General features: G+C 68.4%; 2 protein-coding genes across 4 annotated transcripts; one reads left to right on the plus strand and one right to left on the minus strand.

The window, feature by feature from the left end:
• The first annotated feature begins 225 nt into the window (after nt 1-225).
• Nucleotides 226-10,546, plus strand: MAP3K6 (mitogen-activated protein kinase kinase kinase 6). Of its 2 annotated transcripts, XM_068657917.1 has the most exons (29): nt 226-444; nt 567-1,838; nt 2,331-2,470; nt 3,095-3,118; nt 3,430-3,617; nt 3,807-3,975; nt 4,159-4,265; nt 4,375-4,545; nt 4,858-4,970; nt 5,049-5,208; nt 5,295-5,445; nt 5,538-5,645; nt 5,729-5,778; nt 5,869-5,964; nt 6,235-6,319; nt 6,414-6,547; nt 6,644-6,771; nt 6,866-7,002; nt 7,171-7,276; nt 7,424-7,581; nt 7,684-7,864; nt 7,947-8,097; nt 8,303-8,468; nt 8,555-8,740; nt 9,293-9,398; nt 9,521-9,728; nt 9,812-10,055; nt 10,147-10,223; nt 10,312-10,546. In XM_068657917.1, the coding sequence occupies exons 2-29, from the start codon at nt 1,568-1,570 to the stop codon at nt 10,406-10,408; spliced, it is 3,912 nt and encodes a 1,303-aa protein (XP_068514018.1). In that variant the 5' UTR covers nt 226-444; nt 567-1,567; the 3' UTR covers nt 10,409-10,546. The 2 variants fall into 2 exon arrangements, with proteins under 2 accessions (XP_068514018.1, XP_068514017.1); XM_068657916.1 differs by having other exon boundaries at nt 226-1,838.
• On the minus strand, nt 10,544-16,143 carry SYTL1 (synaptotagmin like 1). Of its 2 annotated transcripts, none has more exons than XM_068657922.1 (15): nt 15,937-16,143; nt 14,000-14,270; nt 13,561-13,706; nt 13,371-13,476; nt 13,242-13,275; nt 12,972-13,068; nt 12,746-12,843; nt 12,230-12,337; nt 11,981-12,147; nt 11,792-11,894; nt 11,536-11,697; nt 11,380-11,458; nt 11,191-11,290; nt 10,908-11,113; nt 10,544-10,823 (listed from the first exon to the last, which is right to left on the minus strand). In XM_068657922.1, the coding sequence occupies exons 2-15, from the start codon at nt 14,125-14,127 to the stop codon at nt 10,684-10,686; spliced, it is 1,674 nt and encodes a 557-aa protein (XP_068514023.1). In that variant the 5' UTR covers nt 14,128-14,270; nt 15,937-16,143; the 3' UTR covers nt 10,544-10,683. The 2 variants fall into 2 exon arrangements, with proteins under 2 accessions (XP_068514023.1, XP_068514024.1); XM_068657923.1 differs by lacking the exon at nt 15,937-16,143 and adding an exon at nt 15,131-15,277.
• Between the last annotated feature and the right edge of the window lie 949 nt (nt 16,144-17,092).

The raw sequence follows: 17,092 nt of genomic DNA on the forward strand, positions 1-17,092 counted from the left end.
ATCCCCATCCCATATCCCCATCCCCATCCCATATCCCCATCCCCATCCCATATCCCCATCCCATATCCCCATTCCCACCCCATCCCCATCCCCTCCCCTCCCACCCCACGCCCCGGGGCCGGGCGCGGTTCCCGTTGAGTCAGGGCCGGGCCGGGCGGGGGCGGGGGCGGCTCCCGGTGCCCGGGGCGGGGCTGCTCGGGACGGGGCCCGGGGCGCGGGGCGGAGCGGAGCCGGTGCGGGACAGCGCGGAGCGGAGCCGGACGGGAAGGAAGGGCCGGGGGGTAAGGGACAGCCCCGATAGGGTCACCCCGGTTAGGGACACCCCCGATAGGGTCACCCCGGTTAGGGACACCCCCGGTAGGGTCACCCCGGTTAGGGTCACCCCCGTAGGGGCACCCCGTTTAGGGTCACCCAGGTAGGGGCACCCCCGTAGGGGCACCCCCGGTAAGGGGCACCCCCCGGTAGGGGCACCCCCAGTTAGTTACACCCCGGTAGGGTCACCTCCGGTAGGGGCACCCCCATAGGGTCACCCCCGGTTAGGGTCACCCTGGTTAGGGTCACCCCAGTAAAGGACCCCCCGGTAAGGGACCCCCCGGTTAGGGTCACCCCCATAGGGGCACCTCCGGTTAGTTACGCCCCTGTAGGGTCTCCCCTTTGCTCGGTGCCGGTTTCCCCAGCACCGGGTGCGCGTGTTCCCAGTGCAAGGCACGGGATTTCCCAGTAGGGTGCGGGGTGGGGGGGTGCGGGACGGTGCAGAGGGGAGCGGGGCAGCTCGGTGCAGGGTGCAGGCTGTCCCAGTAGGGTGCAGGCTGTCCCAGTAGGGACCAGGGAAGCTCGGTGCAGGGTGTAGGACATGCTGGTGCAGGGTGCCGGCTGTCCCAGTAAGGACTGGGGCAGCTCAGTGCAGGGTGCCGGCTGTCCCAGTGCACAGCACACGCTGTCCCAGTAGGGAACAGGGAAACTGGGCGCACGGTGTCCTGGTGCAGTGTGCAGGGCGGCCCAGTAGGGTGCAGGGCGGCCCAGTAAGGTGCCGGAAAACCCGGTGCAGGGCGCACGCTATCCCAGTAAGGAAGGGACAGCCCAGTGCAGGGTTCACGCTATCCCAGTAAGGAAAGGCCAGCTCAGTGCAGCGCACACACTATCCCAGTAAAGATCAGGCCAGCCCAGTGCCGGGTTTACACTATCCCAGTAAAGAAAGGCCAGCCCAGTGCAGGGCGCACACTATCCCAGTAAGGAACAGGACAGCCCAGTGCCGGGTTCACACTATCCCAGTAAGGATCAGGCCAGCCCAGTGCAGTGCACACCCTATCCCAGTAAGGATCAGAACAGCCCAGTGCCGGGTTCACACTATCCCAGTAAGGATCAGGCCAGCCCGGCACAGGGCGCACACCATCCCAGTAAGGATCAGGACATCCCGGCGCAGGGCGCACACCATCCCAGTAAAGACCTGGCCAGCCCAGTGCAACGCACCCACCACCCCAGTAAGAAAAGACCACCCCAGTGCACACCACACCCTACCCCAGTGCCCACCAGCCCCCCCCAAAGTCCTACCCCCCGTGTCCCAACCATGGAAGCCCCGGGTCCCCCCCCGGCCCCGGCTGCGGGCAGCTGCTGGCAGGACCCTCTGGCGGTGGCGGGCACGGCGGGCCGCCCGGTGTGCGGGGGGCGGCGGCGGGCGCTGCGGGTGGTGTGCGTGGTGGGCCGCGAGCCCCCCGCCTGCCCCGCGCTGCGCTCCCTGCGCGACGCCTGCCGCGAGCTGCGCGCCCGCCTGCACCCCCTGCCCTTCGACACCCTGGCGCTGGGAGACACCGGCACGCTGGAGCGCTTCTACAACGCCGGTGAGGATGCCGCCCCGCTCGGTTTTTTTATCCCCGTCCCTCTTGTCCTGCATCTCCGGGAGCATCCCGCCCGCCTCGGGAAGTTTTGGGGCTGAGCGATTTTATTTATTCATTTTTTTTGCATCCCCGCGGCTCCCGGCAGAGTTGGTTTTTCTGCTTTCCTCTCCTGTGTTTCCCCGGCTGGCTGGGAATTTGCCCAGATGTCTCCCTCTCGCAGCACGTGGGGCATCTGAAAGGGCGTTTTGGGGTTTGCCCAGGGCTCAGCCCTGAGGTGCCCCCCCCCACGAGGGGCTCCCCCCGTGCTCCCCAGGCTCGGGCTGAGCCATACGAGCACCGGGGGCTCTCCAGGGCTGGTGGCTCTGCTGGCTGCCCGTGCCTCAGTTTCCCCAGCACTGCTGTCACCCTGGAGAGGCGGCTGGGTCCCCGCTGAGGGATCCGTGGGTTTGGGGTCCCTGTCACCCCACTGTCCCCTCTGTCCCCTCCGTCCTGCAGACGTGGCCGTGGTGGAGCTGAGTGACGCCGTCTGCCAGCCCTCGCTCTTCTACCACCTGGGCGTGCGGGAGAGCTTCAACATGCCCCACAACGTGCTGCTGTGCTGCCACAGCGCCCTGCCCAGCCTCCAGGCCCTACAGGTGAGCGGGGACGGCCCCGGTGGCTGCGGGTCCGGGATGAAAACGGGCCAGGGACTTGGGCACCCGTGCCCCCCAGGAGGCGAAGCTCCATCCATCCCCTTCCCAAACCCGGCTGAGTCCCCAGGGTCACCCCCAGCTCTGGCAGAGGTTTCCCTGTGCCCAAAAGGGGATGAGGAGTGGGGTGATCGGGGACCCCAGGGTGTCCCAGAGCAGGATCCCGTCCCGATCCTGCTGGGAACACCAGGGCAGGCGCCTGCCCTGGGAAAAAAAAAAAAAAAAACAGTTCCTTGGAAGCGAGTGGGGACGGCGAGGAGGTTCCTCATCGCTCGGAAAAAATGCAGGCGGGAGCGCATCCAAATTGTCCCCAAACGTCACCCTGACCCCGGGGAGCCCCAGCACACCCCGTTCGGAGCCCCCTTTCTGCACAGTGGGGCGGGAGGTGAAGCCCCCTGCCCTGGGGGGGGGGTCTGCAGGGGGTCGGGGGCACCCGGTGTCCCTCGTGTCCCTGGCCACGGCTGGCTGCTTGCCAGGTGACGCTGGGCTCTGAGCCTGAAATCAGCTGATTTCTTCTGTGCCGGAGCTCATTAAGCCCTCCCTCTCCCCCCTCCCTCTCTCTCCCCCCAGGAGGACATCTGCCAGAAGAACTCGGTACGGTTTTTACGGTTTTCCCCTGGCCTTGCTGCTGCCGCAGTGTCTGGGGGGGGGGGTTTCGAGCCCCCTCCCCGGTGGCCTCAGCGGGGTGGGCACTGCGCAGGGGGAGCGAGGTGTGCCCCTAAATCCGAGTTACGCACAGGGAACGGCAGCGTGGGGGAGCGCAGCTGGATTTGGGGAGCGTTCACTCTGGAGCATAATGATGGCTGTGATAACACGGGCTGCGTGGATGAGGCTGGGTGGCAAATTTGGGGAGAGGGAGCTGATTCGGGACCGGCACGGCCCCTCACCCCTTCTCCCCCTCCCAGGACCTCTGCGGCACCTACACCTTCATCCCCTACACCGTGACCGCCCAGAACAAGGTTGTCTGCTGCGACGCCGGGGCCATGAAGTGCCTGGCCGAGCTTTTCCAGCCCAGTTTTGGCACCGAGCCCTTCTTCACCCCGCTGGCGGCGCGGCTCGTCAGGCTGCTGGAGGGGGTCCCCACCAACTCCTGGTATGGCCGTGCCCCCCCCCCGGGGATGTCCCAGCCCCGATGCCCCCGTGGGCTGGCAGCGCTCGGAGGGGAATTGCCACCTCCCCGACCCACCCTTGGGGGCAAACCCTCCTGGCTGGCTGCGTGTGCCGGGGTGGTGCTCAGCCCTATGTCTGTGTCCTCCCACCCCAAAAAAAAAAAAACCCGCAGTGGCTATTTTCGGGAGACGATCCGGCGCGACATCCGCCGGGCGCGGGAGATGTTCCGGGGCGAGCAGCTGAGCCGGGAGCTGGCCCGCATCCAGCAGCGCCTGGACAGCGTGGAGCTGCTCAGCCTGGACATCATCGTCAACCTCCTCCTCTCCTACCGCGACGTGCAGGTGGGGATTTAGGGCTTGGGGGGGGTCCCGGGATGGCATTGACACCCCTGGGAGCACGCTCTGCAGCCTCCCCTTGCTTGTTGGAGCTGGCAAACCCCCAAAAGTTGGCTGTTTGGGGCGAGCACCACCCTTGGTGCCCCCCTGGAACCCCCCAGCTCTGCCCCAACGCCGTCCCCCCCCCAGGATTACGACTCCATCATCTCGCTGGTGGAGACCCTGCGGGCCCTGCCGACCTGCGACGTGGCCGAGCAGCCCAACGTGCGCTTCCACTACGCCTTCGCCCTCAGCCGGTGCGTGCCAGCAGGGGGGTGGCACGCAGCCCGGTGTCCCCACGGGGCGGGGGGACCTTGGGATCGTGTTCTTGGGGCCGATCACCCAGCGCCATCCTCGTGTCCGCAGGCGCAACCGCGCCGGGGACCGTGCGCAGGCTCTGTCGGTGCTGCTGCCCGCGGTGGAGCGCGGGGACGGGGCTGCCCCCGACCTCCTCTGCTTGTGTGGCCGCATCTACAAGGACACCTTCATCAGCTCCGGCTTCACCGACACCAGGGCGAGGGACCGAGCCTTGTACTGGTGAGGCTGGGGACAGGGCTGGGGACAGGGCTGGGGACGGGGATGGGGACGGGGCCATCGGCGTGCCCTTTGGGGTCTGCATGGTGCTCTGGCAGCGCAGCCCCCACCCTTTAAATCCCCCCAGCCACAATTTAAGGGGGGATTTAACCATGATGCCAACCCCAGCAGGGCTTTTCTTTTTCCTCCCCTTGCGAATTTTCTTGGCCAGCCCCATATGGGACCGGTCCCATGTCACCGGGGCTGGATGGGGTGGGGAGGGGGGGGGCGCAGTGGCCGTGCTGTCCCCAGGGGCTGAACCTTCCCTGTGCCCAGGTACAGCAAAGCCTTCGAGGTGGAGCCCAGCCTCCACGCGGGCATCAACGCCGCTGTCCTCCTTGTGGCCGCCGGGCACCAGTTCGACAGCTCCGTGCGGCTGCAGCAGATCGGTGCGTCCCCTCCTGGGGGGGCTGGGGACGGGGCTGTGCCATCGGGGGGGTCCCTGACGGGTGGCTCTCCGCACCCAGGCGTGAAGCTGAGCTGCCTGCAGGGCCGCAAGGGCAGCCTGGAGGAGCTGCGGCACTACTGGGACGTGGGCTTCTGCCTGGGGGCTGGCATCTTGGCCAACGACCTGGGCAAAGTCATCCAGGCCTCCGAGAAGCTCTACAAGCTCAACGCGCCCAGCTGGTGAGCGGCACGCCGAGCCCTCACCCTCCCGGGACGGGGTGGCTCTCCGTTTTGGGGGAGGATTGGGACACCCCCGTGCCCCGCAGGTACCTGGTGTCGGTCATGGAGACCTTCCTGCTCTACAAACACTTCCAGAAGAGCCCCCCGGTGCCGTCGGCGCGCCAGGAGCTGGCTGATTTCTGGCTGGCCTTCCTCCTCGCCGCGTGCCAGCCCTTCGTCCCCTCGCCGCGCTGCCCGGTGAGATGCGCCTCCAAGGACCCCCCCGGGGGGTGGCTGTCCCCAAGGGACGGGTGGGGGGGACACGGGGTGACGCCTGCCCCGTGCCTCAGGTCCTCGTCCTGGAGCTCGGCAAGGTGCTGTGGCCGGCCCGGCTGGCGGTGCGCAGCGCCACGGAGGAGCACGCCGTGACGCTCGCCCTCGTGCACCCCTCGGAGGAGGTAGGGCTGGGATTTGGGGTTGGGGGGCTCAGGGGGGGTCCTGACAGCTCCCTCTCTCCTTCCTCTCCTTCTCCTCCCCGCAGAAGGCGGTGTCCAGCTGGAGTTTCGCGGCCGCAGACATCCGGGGGGTGAGGTGAGCACGTCCCCGGTCCCCAAATTTGGGGGCTGCATCCTGACCCCGCTGCTGATGGACCCTTGTGGGGGGGGGTCCTTTGCCCTCCAGCATCTGCAAGTGCGACGAGCGGGGCTGCTTCCTCTACGTGGTGCACGCCGAGGAGGATTTCCAGCTCTATTTCCCCTCCCAGCAGCACTGCCAGTGGTGAGCCAGGGGGGGCGCGGGGACCCCATGGTGCTGGGGGGGTTTGGGGAATCCCAAACACCCCCCGTGGGATGCGTGGGAGGACACGATTTCCCCCAAAATTGACCTTAATTTGTGGTGGAACGGGTGTGATGGGGGGGAAAGGGACGAGCCAGGGTGGCAAAACCCTTGTGCCATCGGGGAGAGGGGAAAGGGGGCATGGGGGGGGTCGGTGTCCATGTCCCCAGCATCTTTGGGGGGGGCTCAGGACCGTCCCCTCTCCGCGGGCAGGTTCTGCGAGCGGGTCCAATCCTTCCTCGCCGAGCAGGCAGCGGGCGGCGAGGATCTCCCCAGCCCCACGCAGCCCATCCTGGAGGTGAGACGGGGCTGGGGGGGGACACAGAGGGGTGGCACGGGGTGGAGGGGGGGGTGACACGGCCGTCACCTCGCCCCCTCCTCTCTCCCCGCAGTACAGCTACGAGTACTCGGAGACGGGCGAGCGGGTGGTCCTGGGCAGGGGCACCTACGGGGTGGTCTACGCCGGGCGCTGCCTCAGCACCCAAGTGCGCATCGCCATCAAGGAGATCCCCGAGCGGGACAGCCGGTGGGTGCCCCGGCACCCTGCTGGGGCTGGGGGGGGGGGACACCTTTGGGACCCCCGTCACCCCGCTGTGTCCCCGTTCCCCCCCTCCCCGGGCAGGTTCTCGCAGCCCTTGCACGAGGAGATCGCCTTGCACAAGCGCCTGCGGCACAGGAACATCGTGCGCTACCTGGGCTCCGTCAGCCAGGACGGCTTCATCAAGATCTTCATGGAGGAGGTGCCCGGAGGTGGGCATCGCCCCTGGGGGGGCATCCACAGGGGGGGTGTCCAGGTGTCGGGGAGGGCCCCACGGCCTCAGCATGGGTGCCGTGCCCTCCCCAGGGAGCCTCTCGTCCCTGCTGTGCTCCAAGTGGGGTCCCCTGAAGGACAACGAGCCCACCATCGTCTTCTACACTCGCCAGATCCTCGATGGGCTCAGCTACCTCCACGACAACCACATCGTGCACCGAGACATCAAGGTGAGGGGCTGGGGGCTTCACCCCTGCCTCACCCCCATCGCCAGGGGTCCTTCCGTGCCCAAACCCCCGGGGGGACGCCCGGTGGCCCTGGCTGTTTGATTTTTTTTTGCGGTTTTTATTTACTTTGGGGTGGTTTTATGTATTTTTGGGGGGCTCTTCCCACGCCAGGGAGACAACGTCCTCATCAACACCTACAGCGGGGTGCTGAAGATCTCCGACTTTGGCACCTCCAAGAGGCTGGCGGGCATCAGCCCCAGTGCCGAGACCTTCACGGGTAGGGGCTGGGGGCCGGGACCCCCCCGTTGGGGTGCGGATGATGAGGAGCTGTCGGGGTCTCACACCCAACAATGGGGAAATTGCCCCAGAGAGGTTTGGGTGGGGGGATCCGGGCTCCTTTCCTCCCTCCCCGCCTTCTCCCCAGGCACCCTGCAGTACATGGCCCCCGAAATCATCGACCAGGGGCCGTGGGGTTATGGGAAGCCGGCGGATATCTGGTCCCTGGGCTGCACCATCATCGAGATGGCCACGGGCAAGCCCCCCTTCTACGAGCTGGGCAGCCCCCAGGCGGCGATGTTCAAGGTACCCATGGCTTGGCCACGGCGCGGGGGGGTCCCCACCTCCAAAACGCCCCCAGCCAGGGCGGCCGGACCCTCTGCAGCCCCGTCTGGCCCTCTCCTCCAGGTGGGCATGTTCAAGATGCACCCGGAGGTGCCCGAGTCCATGTCGGACAAGGCCAAGACTTTCATCCTTCGCTGCTTCGAGGCCGACCCGGCCAAGCGGGCCACGGCGGCCGCGTTGCTGCAGGACCCGTTCCTGGCCAGTGCCAGGCGTGCCCGGGGCCAGGCGGTGCCTGCAGCAGGGGGTGAGCTTTTGGGGGGGGTCCTGGGGGGCTCCTGGCCAGTGGTGTCCATCAACCTGCTCCATTTCCATCCTCTTTTTGGCAGATTCCCCCCGCCTGGAGCGCCGGGATGGGGACGCGGAGGGCACCGATGGCACCAGGGGACGTTCCTCGGCCAGGCAGGGGGGCGCAGGGGGGGGCACGGGGGGCAGCCCCCTGCTCCCACACTGCCCCAGTGAGGCAGCCCCCAGCTGCAGGTACTTGGGGTTAGGGCACCCCAGGCACCAGGAGGGTGGAGAGACCCCGGGGAGGGGGCTGGATTTCTGCCTCCCATCGGGTTCTCCCCCAGTTAACCCAGTTGGAAGAGCGGGGTGGCTCCTGGTCACCTTCAGGGTTTGTCCCCCGCACTGGGAACATCGATTTGGGAGGCGGGGGGGTTGATTTCACGCCGCCCCTCGCCAGCTCTCCCCAGGGCTCGGCCGGCTCTGACCGCAGCCTGCGCTCGTCCTCGCCGGAGGAGAGCGGCGACCGCTTCGTGCTGCGGCAGGACAGCAAGCGCCGCGCCACGCTGCTCCGAATCCTCACCAACGAGGCACCCAGCATCGCAGCCGCCTTGCAGGAGAGCCAGGTGGGGGCACGACGGGGGGCACCGAGCGGCTGCCGGGGGCTGGCGTGGAAAGAGCAGCACCCCACAGACCTTTTTTATCCATCCAGGGTGCGTCGGGGACACGGCTGGGCTCGGAGCACCTCGCCCTGCTGCTGGGCTGCCTGCGGAGCTACATCCAGCGCCCTGCACGGCACCGGCTGCGCCACGAGCTCCTGGCGCTGCAGGAGAGGCTGCAGGAGGACGGGCTCAGCCTGCCCCACCTGCGGGGTCCCCTCCTCGGCTTCCAGGCAGTGGTGAGTGCATCGGGTACGGCGTGGGGCCGGCACCGCTCCGGCACGGCGGTGGTGTGGGGGCGGTGATGGTTTGGGGGTGGCGATGGTTTGACTTTGGTGATGATTTGGGGTCAATGATGGTTTGGGGGTAGTGATGGTTTGGTGGTAGCAATGGTTTGGTGCTGGTGATGGTTTGGGGTTGGCGATGGTTTGGGGTTGGCAATGGTTTGGGGTCAGCGATGGTTTGGTAGCAATGATGGTTTGGGGTTGGCGATGATTTGGGGTCAGTGATGGGTTCGGGTCAGCAATGGTTTGGGGGCAGTGATGGTTTGGGGGTGGCAATGGTTTGGGGGTGGCAATGGTTTGGCTTTGGTGATGGTTTGAGGTCGGTGATGATTTGGGGTCAGCCATGGTTTGGGGTCGACAATGATTTGGGGTCGGTGATGGTTTGGGGTTGGTGATGCTTTGGCGCCAGTGATGCTTTGGTGCTGGTGCTGCTCTGGCACGGTGACCCTTTGGTGCCAGTGACCCTTTGGTGTCGGCACGGCTCTGTCCCGGCTCTGCCCCTTGCAGGTGAGGCAGGCGCTGCGCCGGCACCACGTCAAACCCCACTGGATGTTTGCGCTGGACGATGCCATCAGCCAGGCGGTGCAGGCGGCTCTCACCGTGCTCGTGAGAGGTGGGTGGCACCCGGGGGTGGCCAGGACTCGGGTCAGGGTGTCACCACTATGGCCCGGTGGGTGGCAGCCCCTTGGGGGGGGGTCATTACCCCCCTCTCTGTGCCCACCCTCTGCCCCCCAGACCTAGGAATGACGGCCAGCGGGCTGCAGGAGGCTGGTGACAAGGACACAGGTGACAAGGACGACCCCACACCGCCCAGGCTCTCCGTCCCCAGCAGCCAGACCCCGTGGGACAGCACCAATTTGGGGCTCAGCACCGGCCCCAGCCCCAGGGAGGGGGGCTCAGCACTGGTGGCACAGCTCTGCCGCCTGCGCACGGAGACAGACAGGTAGGGCTTGGCACGTCGCTGTGCCCCCCCCGGTGCCACCCCGTGTCCCCAGGAGCCGGTCTGTGTCCCCGCTCTCCCCCCAGGTTGCTCCGGGAGCTGGCCGAGAAGGAGCAGGAATGGCAGCAGCTGGTGCAGCGGGCACTTCGCTCCGGGGTTGGGGACGCCACGGTCCCCAGCCTCCCCCAGCACCGTGGTGAGCACGGCGAGGCCACCGCGGGGCAGAGTCCCTTGTCCCCAACCCCGGAGCCCGTCCCCTGTGGCCAGGCCGACCCCCTCCTCCTCGAGTGGCTGCAGCAGCACGGCACGGACCCCGCCACCACGGCCACGGTGAGGCTGTGGGGCCCTCTGGGGCTGTGCCCCGTGGGCGGTGTGGGGCAGGGCCACGGGGGCGATGCCATTTGGCCACCAATTCCCACAGCTCCTGGCCCACGGCTTCACCCTGCGGGACCTGCTGGGCAGCGCCACCCGCGACGACCTCTTCTACACGGGCATCAGGTACCCCCAGGGGTGGCGGCACTGCAGGGGGGGACACGGCTCGTCCCCGGTGTCCCCCCACCAGCCCCGTGTCCCCCTCTTTGGGCAGGCGGGGGCCGGCGTACCGCCTGTGGGCAGCCGTCCTGGAGCAGCGCCGCGCGCTTGGCAAGGGGGGAGCGGAGCCACCCCCGGCCCCAGGGACGTGAGGTGGCTCTGGGGACACCGCCGCCACCTCGCCGCCTCCTGTGCCACCACGGGGAGCGGCAGGAAGGACAATTTGGGGACGTCCAGGCTGGAGGAGGCAGGCTGCAGCGCTCGGAGCAATAAACACCCACCAGCCGTGCCGTCCGCTGCCGCTTCATTGCAGCCAAAAGTGCAGGGGGGGGAGGGGGGAGGGCGCAGACCCCAGCCCCTACGCGGGGTTCGTTGGGGAGCTCAGTCCTGTCCCCCCCCCGCCGAAACTGTCCCCGGGGGGTGGGAGCTATGCACGGGGGACGAGGTTGGTCCTCAGGGGCAGCAGCGCTTCCACCCAGCAGCCGGGCTGCTGCAGCAGGCGGCCCCACACCGCGCGCTCCTCCGGCGTCGAATCCATCCAGCCCACGGGCAGCCCGTAGCTGCTCCCTGCGGAGACACAGCCACCGTCACCCCCCCCTCCCTTAACCACCCCCACCCTGGGGTGCCCGGACCCCCTCCCCACACCCCTACCGGTGCCCAGGCTGAGGCGCACGCCGCCCAGCTGCCGCTTGGAGAAAGCCTCGTGGTGCCAGAGGGTGAACTCGGCGCACGCCTCGGCCAGGTCCTTGGGCTGGAAGCCGTCGTACACCATGGTGTGGTTGAAGAGGGGGCTGAGGCTGCGCTTCACCACCCGCGTCTTCTGCCGGCTCGCCTTGCTGTCGTCGGGCAGCACGTAGCTGGGGGGAGCGGGGTGAGCGAGCCTGGCCCCATATCCCCAAGGGGGGGGTTATTTACACCCCCCTTTTTCTCTTACCACTGCACGAAGGCGTCCACGGTGCTGCCCTGCAGCGGGACCAAGCCCTGCGCGTCCTTCACCCAGATGTGCAGCTCGCCCGTGGGGGGCAGCCCCGCACCTAGGGGTCAGAGGGGGGGGTCAGGGTCGCCCCATTCCCATGTCCCCATCCCCACGTCCTGTCCCGTTCCCCTCGGTGTCACCGCTCACCTTCGGAGCCGGCGGGGATGAATTTCAGCGCCAGGTTGAGGTTGCCTCGGCTGGAGAGACCGTCCGGGGCGAAGGGCGTCTGGGGTGGGGAGGGAGGAGGGTTATGGGGGGCTGTAGGGGGGGGGGATTTGGGGTTCAGGGCAATGCGGGGCTCACCCGGGGCTGCAGGGTGAACCACTCGGGGCGCGTGTTGGCCCAGTCCCAGGCACCCAGCGCGATCTCCACCTCGCCCAGGAAGAGATTCCTGCCCAAGCTGTCGTGGTGCCACACCGACAGGTTCAGCGTCCGGCCCTGCAGGTCCCTCTTCTCCAGCTTGTACTGGTGAGGATGGGAGGGGGGCACGGCAGGGTGAGGGTGCAAGGTCTGCAGGACCCCCCCCCAGAACCTCAACCCCTGGAAAGATCCGAAAAACCTTGAGGGTCTCGTTGAAGATGGGGTCCAAGCTCCGCTTCCGCACCGTGGTCTTGCGCTTGCTGCGGTTGGACTTGTCGGGGAGCAGGTAGGTCTTGATGTACCTGCAGCCCGAAAAAACGAGCTGTGAAAGGGGTGGGGGGGGCATAAAGGGATCTGAAGCCCCCTCCCAAGTAGCCCCCTCACTCACGGGTCCGACCGCTGCTTCTTGGCCTCGGCCAGCTCTCGGCAGCGCACCACGTGGACCTGCAGCTCCTGCGTGGCCGGCTCGTAGCGCAGCGAGAACTGGACGCAGCCCCGCACGGGCACCCTGCCCAGCTCCCCGTCGCTGTACAGGCTCATCAGGCTGCCGCTCAGCTGCGGGGTGGGGGGCACGGGGTCAGGTCCCGGGGGCACAAAGCACCGAGCCCCCCCTTCCCCAGCACCCCCAACCCCGTACCGTGGAGGAGCTGAGGCTGGACACGGAGGAGCTGGCGGTCAGCAGGCTGCTGGGGGGCACGTGGCCGTTCTGAGGGGATGCACGGCCTGGTGGGGGGGTCCCCGGCCCCTGGAGAGGTAAAACAAAAGGGTCCTGAGCCATTGGGGGGGTGGTGACCCCCCCCCCCGAAACAGCTCAGACTCGGTGCAGGCACCCAGCTCCCGGCAAGCGCCCAGTGCTTGGGCACAGCTCAGTGCTGGGGGAACCCAGTGAAGTGCTGGTTTGTGCTCCCCATACAGCCCCCCCAGCCCCATACAGACTCCCCCAACCCCATAACCCCCCCCCAGCCCCATAACCCCCCCCAGCACCATACAGCCCCACCAGCCCTATACAGCCCCTCCCAGCAGCCCCAAATAGCCCCCCAGCCCCATACAGCCCAATACAAACCCCCAGCCCTATACAGCCCCCCCCCAACCCCATAGCTCCCCCCCAACCCCATACAGCCCTCCCCAACCCCATACAGCCCCCCCAGCCCACCTGCCCAGCCCCAGGGCTGCCGCGGGCAGGATCGGGCTCCTCCTCCTCATCTTCCTCCACGGTGGCCGTGCCGAAGGGGTTCCCGTCCACTCTGTCACCTGCAAGGACACAGTGTGGGGGGGGTGATCCCTTTTCCCCCCACCCCAGCAGCACCAAAGCTGTGCCCCACAAGGCCAATTGGCAGTGGGGGGGTGTCCCAATCCCCCTGCCCCCCCCCTCACGTTACCTGGGGGTCCCTGCCCCTCCTGCTCCCTCTCTGGGACCTCCACCTGTGGTGTCGGTGTCCCCGGTGTCCCCTCCGGTGCCGGGGCTGTGGGGCCAGGCTGTTTGGTGGCACGTTGGGGACAGGGTGAGACGGGGCACAGCAGCACCCTCCTGTCCCCTCGGGGTCACCAGGACAGGCCGGGGGGGGGGGTCAGGCCATGCCCCGTGCCCCGTGCCCCGTCCTTTGGGCTCGTCCCCAGCCCCTCAGCGGGGCATCGGGTCGGGCACCCACCTGGGGCTCTGCCTGGGCTCCGTCCTCAGAGGGGCTGCGAGGAGAAGCACAAATTAATTTTTCTTGCCATGACAGCAAGCCCTGGAGCACCCATGGGTGCTGCCCCCCCACACACACACCCTCTCTCACCTCTCCTCTGTCACCGCCACCTCCTCGTCCTCCTTCTCCTCCACCAGCGGCTCGCCAATCGCCTCCAGCTCGCCCAAGCTGGGGCCACGCTCCGGGTCCCCTGCTCCTTGGGGACAGGAAGGGGGGGCTCAGAGGGCCGTGGCTGTGCCCCCCCAATTATCCTTTCTCCCTAAACCCCATCCCTGCCTACCCCGCGGCCGCCTCCTGCGGCGGATGGAGGCGCGGACGAGGTCGGAGCCCAGGTGGTGCCGGTGGCGCTGGGCGCGCACGTCGCAGAACCAGTCCCCGGTGAGGGTCCGCAGCCGGGCCGGGTCCGACACCGACTTGCGCAGCTTGCTGGTGGCATTGGCCAAAAAAAAACATCCCCCTCGGTCACCCCCAGGTGCCAGCAGGGTCCCCGTGCCACCCCGTGCCACCCGTGCCACCGTCCCAAGTAGCCATGAGGCCACCACGGCGAGGGCACCAGCACCCATCTCCCACAGGGTTTGGTCCCCGATGCCCTCACCACCCACTGTGGGGGGTTTCACCCTGCCATGGGGAGGGGACCGTGCTGTCCCCAAGGATGTCACACCCTTGGTGGGGTCCCCATGGGTGCCTCTATGAGGGATTTGGGGGATGGGGGGGCTCACCTGATGCGCCCCTCCTCGCGCCGGCGGAGCTGCGAGTCCCGGCGCAGCACCTCGGCGATGGCACGGCGCTCGTCCTCCGTCAGGAAGCTCAGGTCCAGCAGCGCCTCGGCGCCCAGCTCCAGCGCCATGGGTGCCAGGAGCACCCCGGGGTGCAGGGTCAGGCTGAGGGGGGGCGGCGGGCAGGGCTCAGCATGCCGGGGGGGGCTCAGCAGGGCCGGGCGAGGGGCTGCGGGGTGGCGGTGGGGTGGGCAGCGCGCAGCATCCTGACCCTCTGCGGGGAGACGGGGTGGTAGCATGGCACGCAGGGACCCTCATGGCACAGAGCACGGCCCCCCCACCCCAAAAAACTTCAGGGGGGGACCAGCAAAGGGTGGTGGGGGCACCCGGCAGCAGCCGCAGGGAAGAGTTGCTGCTCCTCCTGCTGCGGCCCCATGCCAGGGCCAGCCCCTGTTTGCCAAGGGCGTTTGCTCGGGGCCAGCTTCTTCCCTTCCCTGCTCCCAGCAGGGCCCCACAGCGGGGTTCCCGCAGCGCTCAGCGGGTGCCAGGGCACGGGGACGGGTGACACGGGGGGGCTCGGGAAGCCAGCACCCCCGCGGGTCCGTCCCAGGTGGGCTGAGAACGTGCCCAGCTCATCACGCAGTTGCCTCACCGCCCTCCTTCCTGGCCCGGAGTTGGGAAAGCGCTGCCCGGCACGGGAAATTGCAGCAATGGTGGGGCAGGATCAACCCCCCCACACCCCAAAAATCCCCACCCCAGGGCCCCATCGGGACGCGAGCACCGGCACGGCCGCACCCCACGGGCACCGCAGGGGATCCAGCCCTGTCCCCAGCCCCGCAGGTGGCCCTGGTCACCGTGTCCCAGCCCCACAAGTGGCCTTGCCACCCCGGGGGGGGGTCCCTGGTGACCCCCAGCAGGGCCAGGCGCTGGGGAGCCCAGGCCAGGACCCAGCAGGGTGGTGCTGAGCGCCCCGGTGCCGCCGAGGAACCAGGTGCCAGCCACCACCACCCCCCCGGGGACCTTCCACAGCTCACACCGGGCACCGTGACGGCACCGGGGACCCACAGCACCACCGGGACCCCCCCCCAACACCCCCATCCCCACCCTGTCCCAAGGGGGGGGCACAAAACCCACCGGCAGCCTGCGCAGAGCCGAAGCCACCCGGTGCCCCCTCGGTGCCACCGAGTGGTGCCGGGGACAAGGGGCTGGCACCGGGACGGGGCGATGCTGGGGCCCCCCCCAAACCCGTATCCTGTTTACATGGGCCCAGCCCGCGGGGGTGTCCTTGTCCCCCCCCGCCCCCCCCGGAACACAGCAGCACCCAAAATGTCACCGAGGGCTGGCCCACGCGCGCTTGCGGTTTCCTTGCCCCTCAGAGACACCCGGGGAGGGGGGGGGGGGAAGCGCAGGAGGGGGGCAACAGGAAAAAAAAAGCCAGCCCCACACCCACCGGTGTGCAAGGGGGTGCTGGGAACCCCCCCCCCCCCCAGACACACAGACACGGGGAGACCAGTTAAACCAGTCAAACCTCCCCAGTAAGCCGCAAGATGGGGGTGCGCAGCCCCCGTTCCCCTTCGCAAGTCCCGGTGCATGGTGTGAATGCAAAGGGCCCCCTCCCAAAATGCATCCGAGCCCCCCCCCCCGGGTTGGCAGCCCCCTCCTGGCACCCCCCCAGCCCCCCCACCTGCACCCGGGGCCCCGCAGCCCATCACCGTGGCCTCGGGGCCCATCCAGCTCAACCCACACCTGCAGGGCTCCCAACGGAGCAGGCAAAAAATCCACCCAAAAATGGGGGCTCCTGGGGCCCCCCCAAAGCAAAGAGCGAAATTCAGAGGCTGCAGCCCACCCCGTGAGAGCAGCCAGACCCCAAATCCTACCCCCAGCCCCCATTTCCCGTGTTGTGGGGCCGGTAACGGGGTCACCCCCGCGCCCACCCTTACCTGCCCAGGGGATTTTGTGGGGCCATGGACCCCCGGCCGTGGTTCGTGCCCCCCCCCCACCCCGAGCCCCCACAGGGACCCTCGGCTCCAGGGGTGCCCCCCGAGCCCCCGCTGGGTGCTGGAGGCCCTAAAGCTGAGTCAACCGCAGGCGAGAGCAAGGCGCCTCCTCGCCTCGGCGGCACGAAAGCAGGGACTGGAGCCAGCAGCACCCGCCGGACGGGACTGGGCTGCACTGGGTTGAACTGGGCTGAACTGGGAGGCGTCAGGAAGCCGGAGAGAAAGGGAGAGCCCGAAAGGAAAGGGGGGCAGCAGGGGTGCTGGGGTGGGTTGGAGGGGATGGGATGGGGCAGGGGGAGCCGTTCCCAGCCAGGGGGGGAGAATGGGGAAGGATGCGCCCCCCCCCCAGCAGGGAGCCTTACCTGGCCCCACCTTGAGCTGAACTGGGAGGAACTGGGAGGAACTGGGGGGACTGGTGTGAGATCCTCCCTCCCCACAGTGCCCTGCAGCACCCCAAAACGCAGCGTGGGGCAGTTTGGGGTCCCAGGGGGGGCTGCAGACCCCCCCCAAATCCCATAGGGCTCCCCCACCCCATGGGCACCCCCAGCCTCCAGCCCCCCTTGGCACACCTTCAAGGCTCGGGGGGGGGGTCTCCCACCTTGGGGGGGGGTCTCCCCTTCAGGACAACCCCACAACCCCCCCCCCCTGCGCTCAGCCCCGCGCAGGATCAGGATGGGCGCATCGGGCGGTGCCGAGCTTATTTTTGGTGAGGTTCCTGAGGAAATGGGGCTGCAGCGAGGGCCCTGTCCGTGTCCGTCTGTCCGTGCCCGTCTGTGTCCGTCTGTCTGTCCGCTGTCCTCCCCTCGTGGGGTGTTCGGGGCAGACCTCGAGGCTGGGCACCCTCCCCGTGTCCCTGTGTCCCCCCCCCTCATTGCGCAGGGGATGCTCCAAAACTGCCTGCTGGCACCGAGCCCCCTGCGTGCGGCCCCCCCAGCACCAAACCCCCCCCGGGGGGGTGCTGAGGCTGCCCTAGAAAAGGACAGGGCAGGATTTGGGGTGCTGGTCCTGGTGGGGGGGTGACCAGGGGTGACGAATTTGCTGGCTCTCGCTGTAGCCTCCCCCCGCAGCGCGCCCGGGGGCTGGTGCCACCCGGCCACCC

Source organism: Anas acuta, chromosome 21, assembly GCF_963932015.1.
Source record: "Anas acuta chromosome 21, bAnaAcu1.1, whole genome shotgun sequence".
NCBI classification, from domain to species: domain Eukaryota; kingdom Metazoa; phylum Chordata; class Aves; order Anseriformes; family Anatidae; genus Anas; species Anas acuta.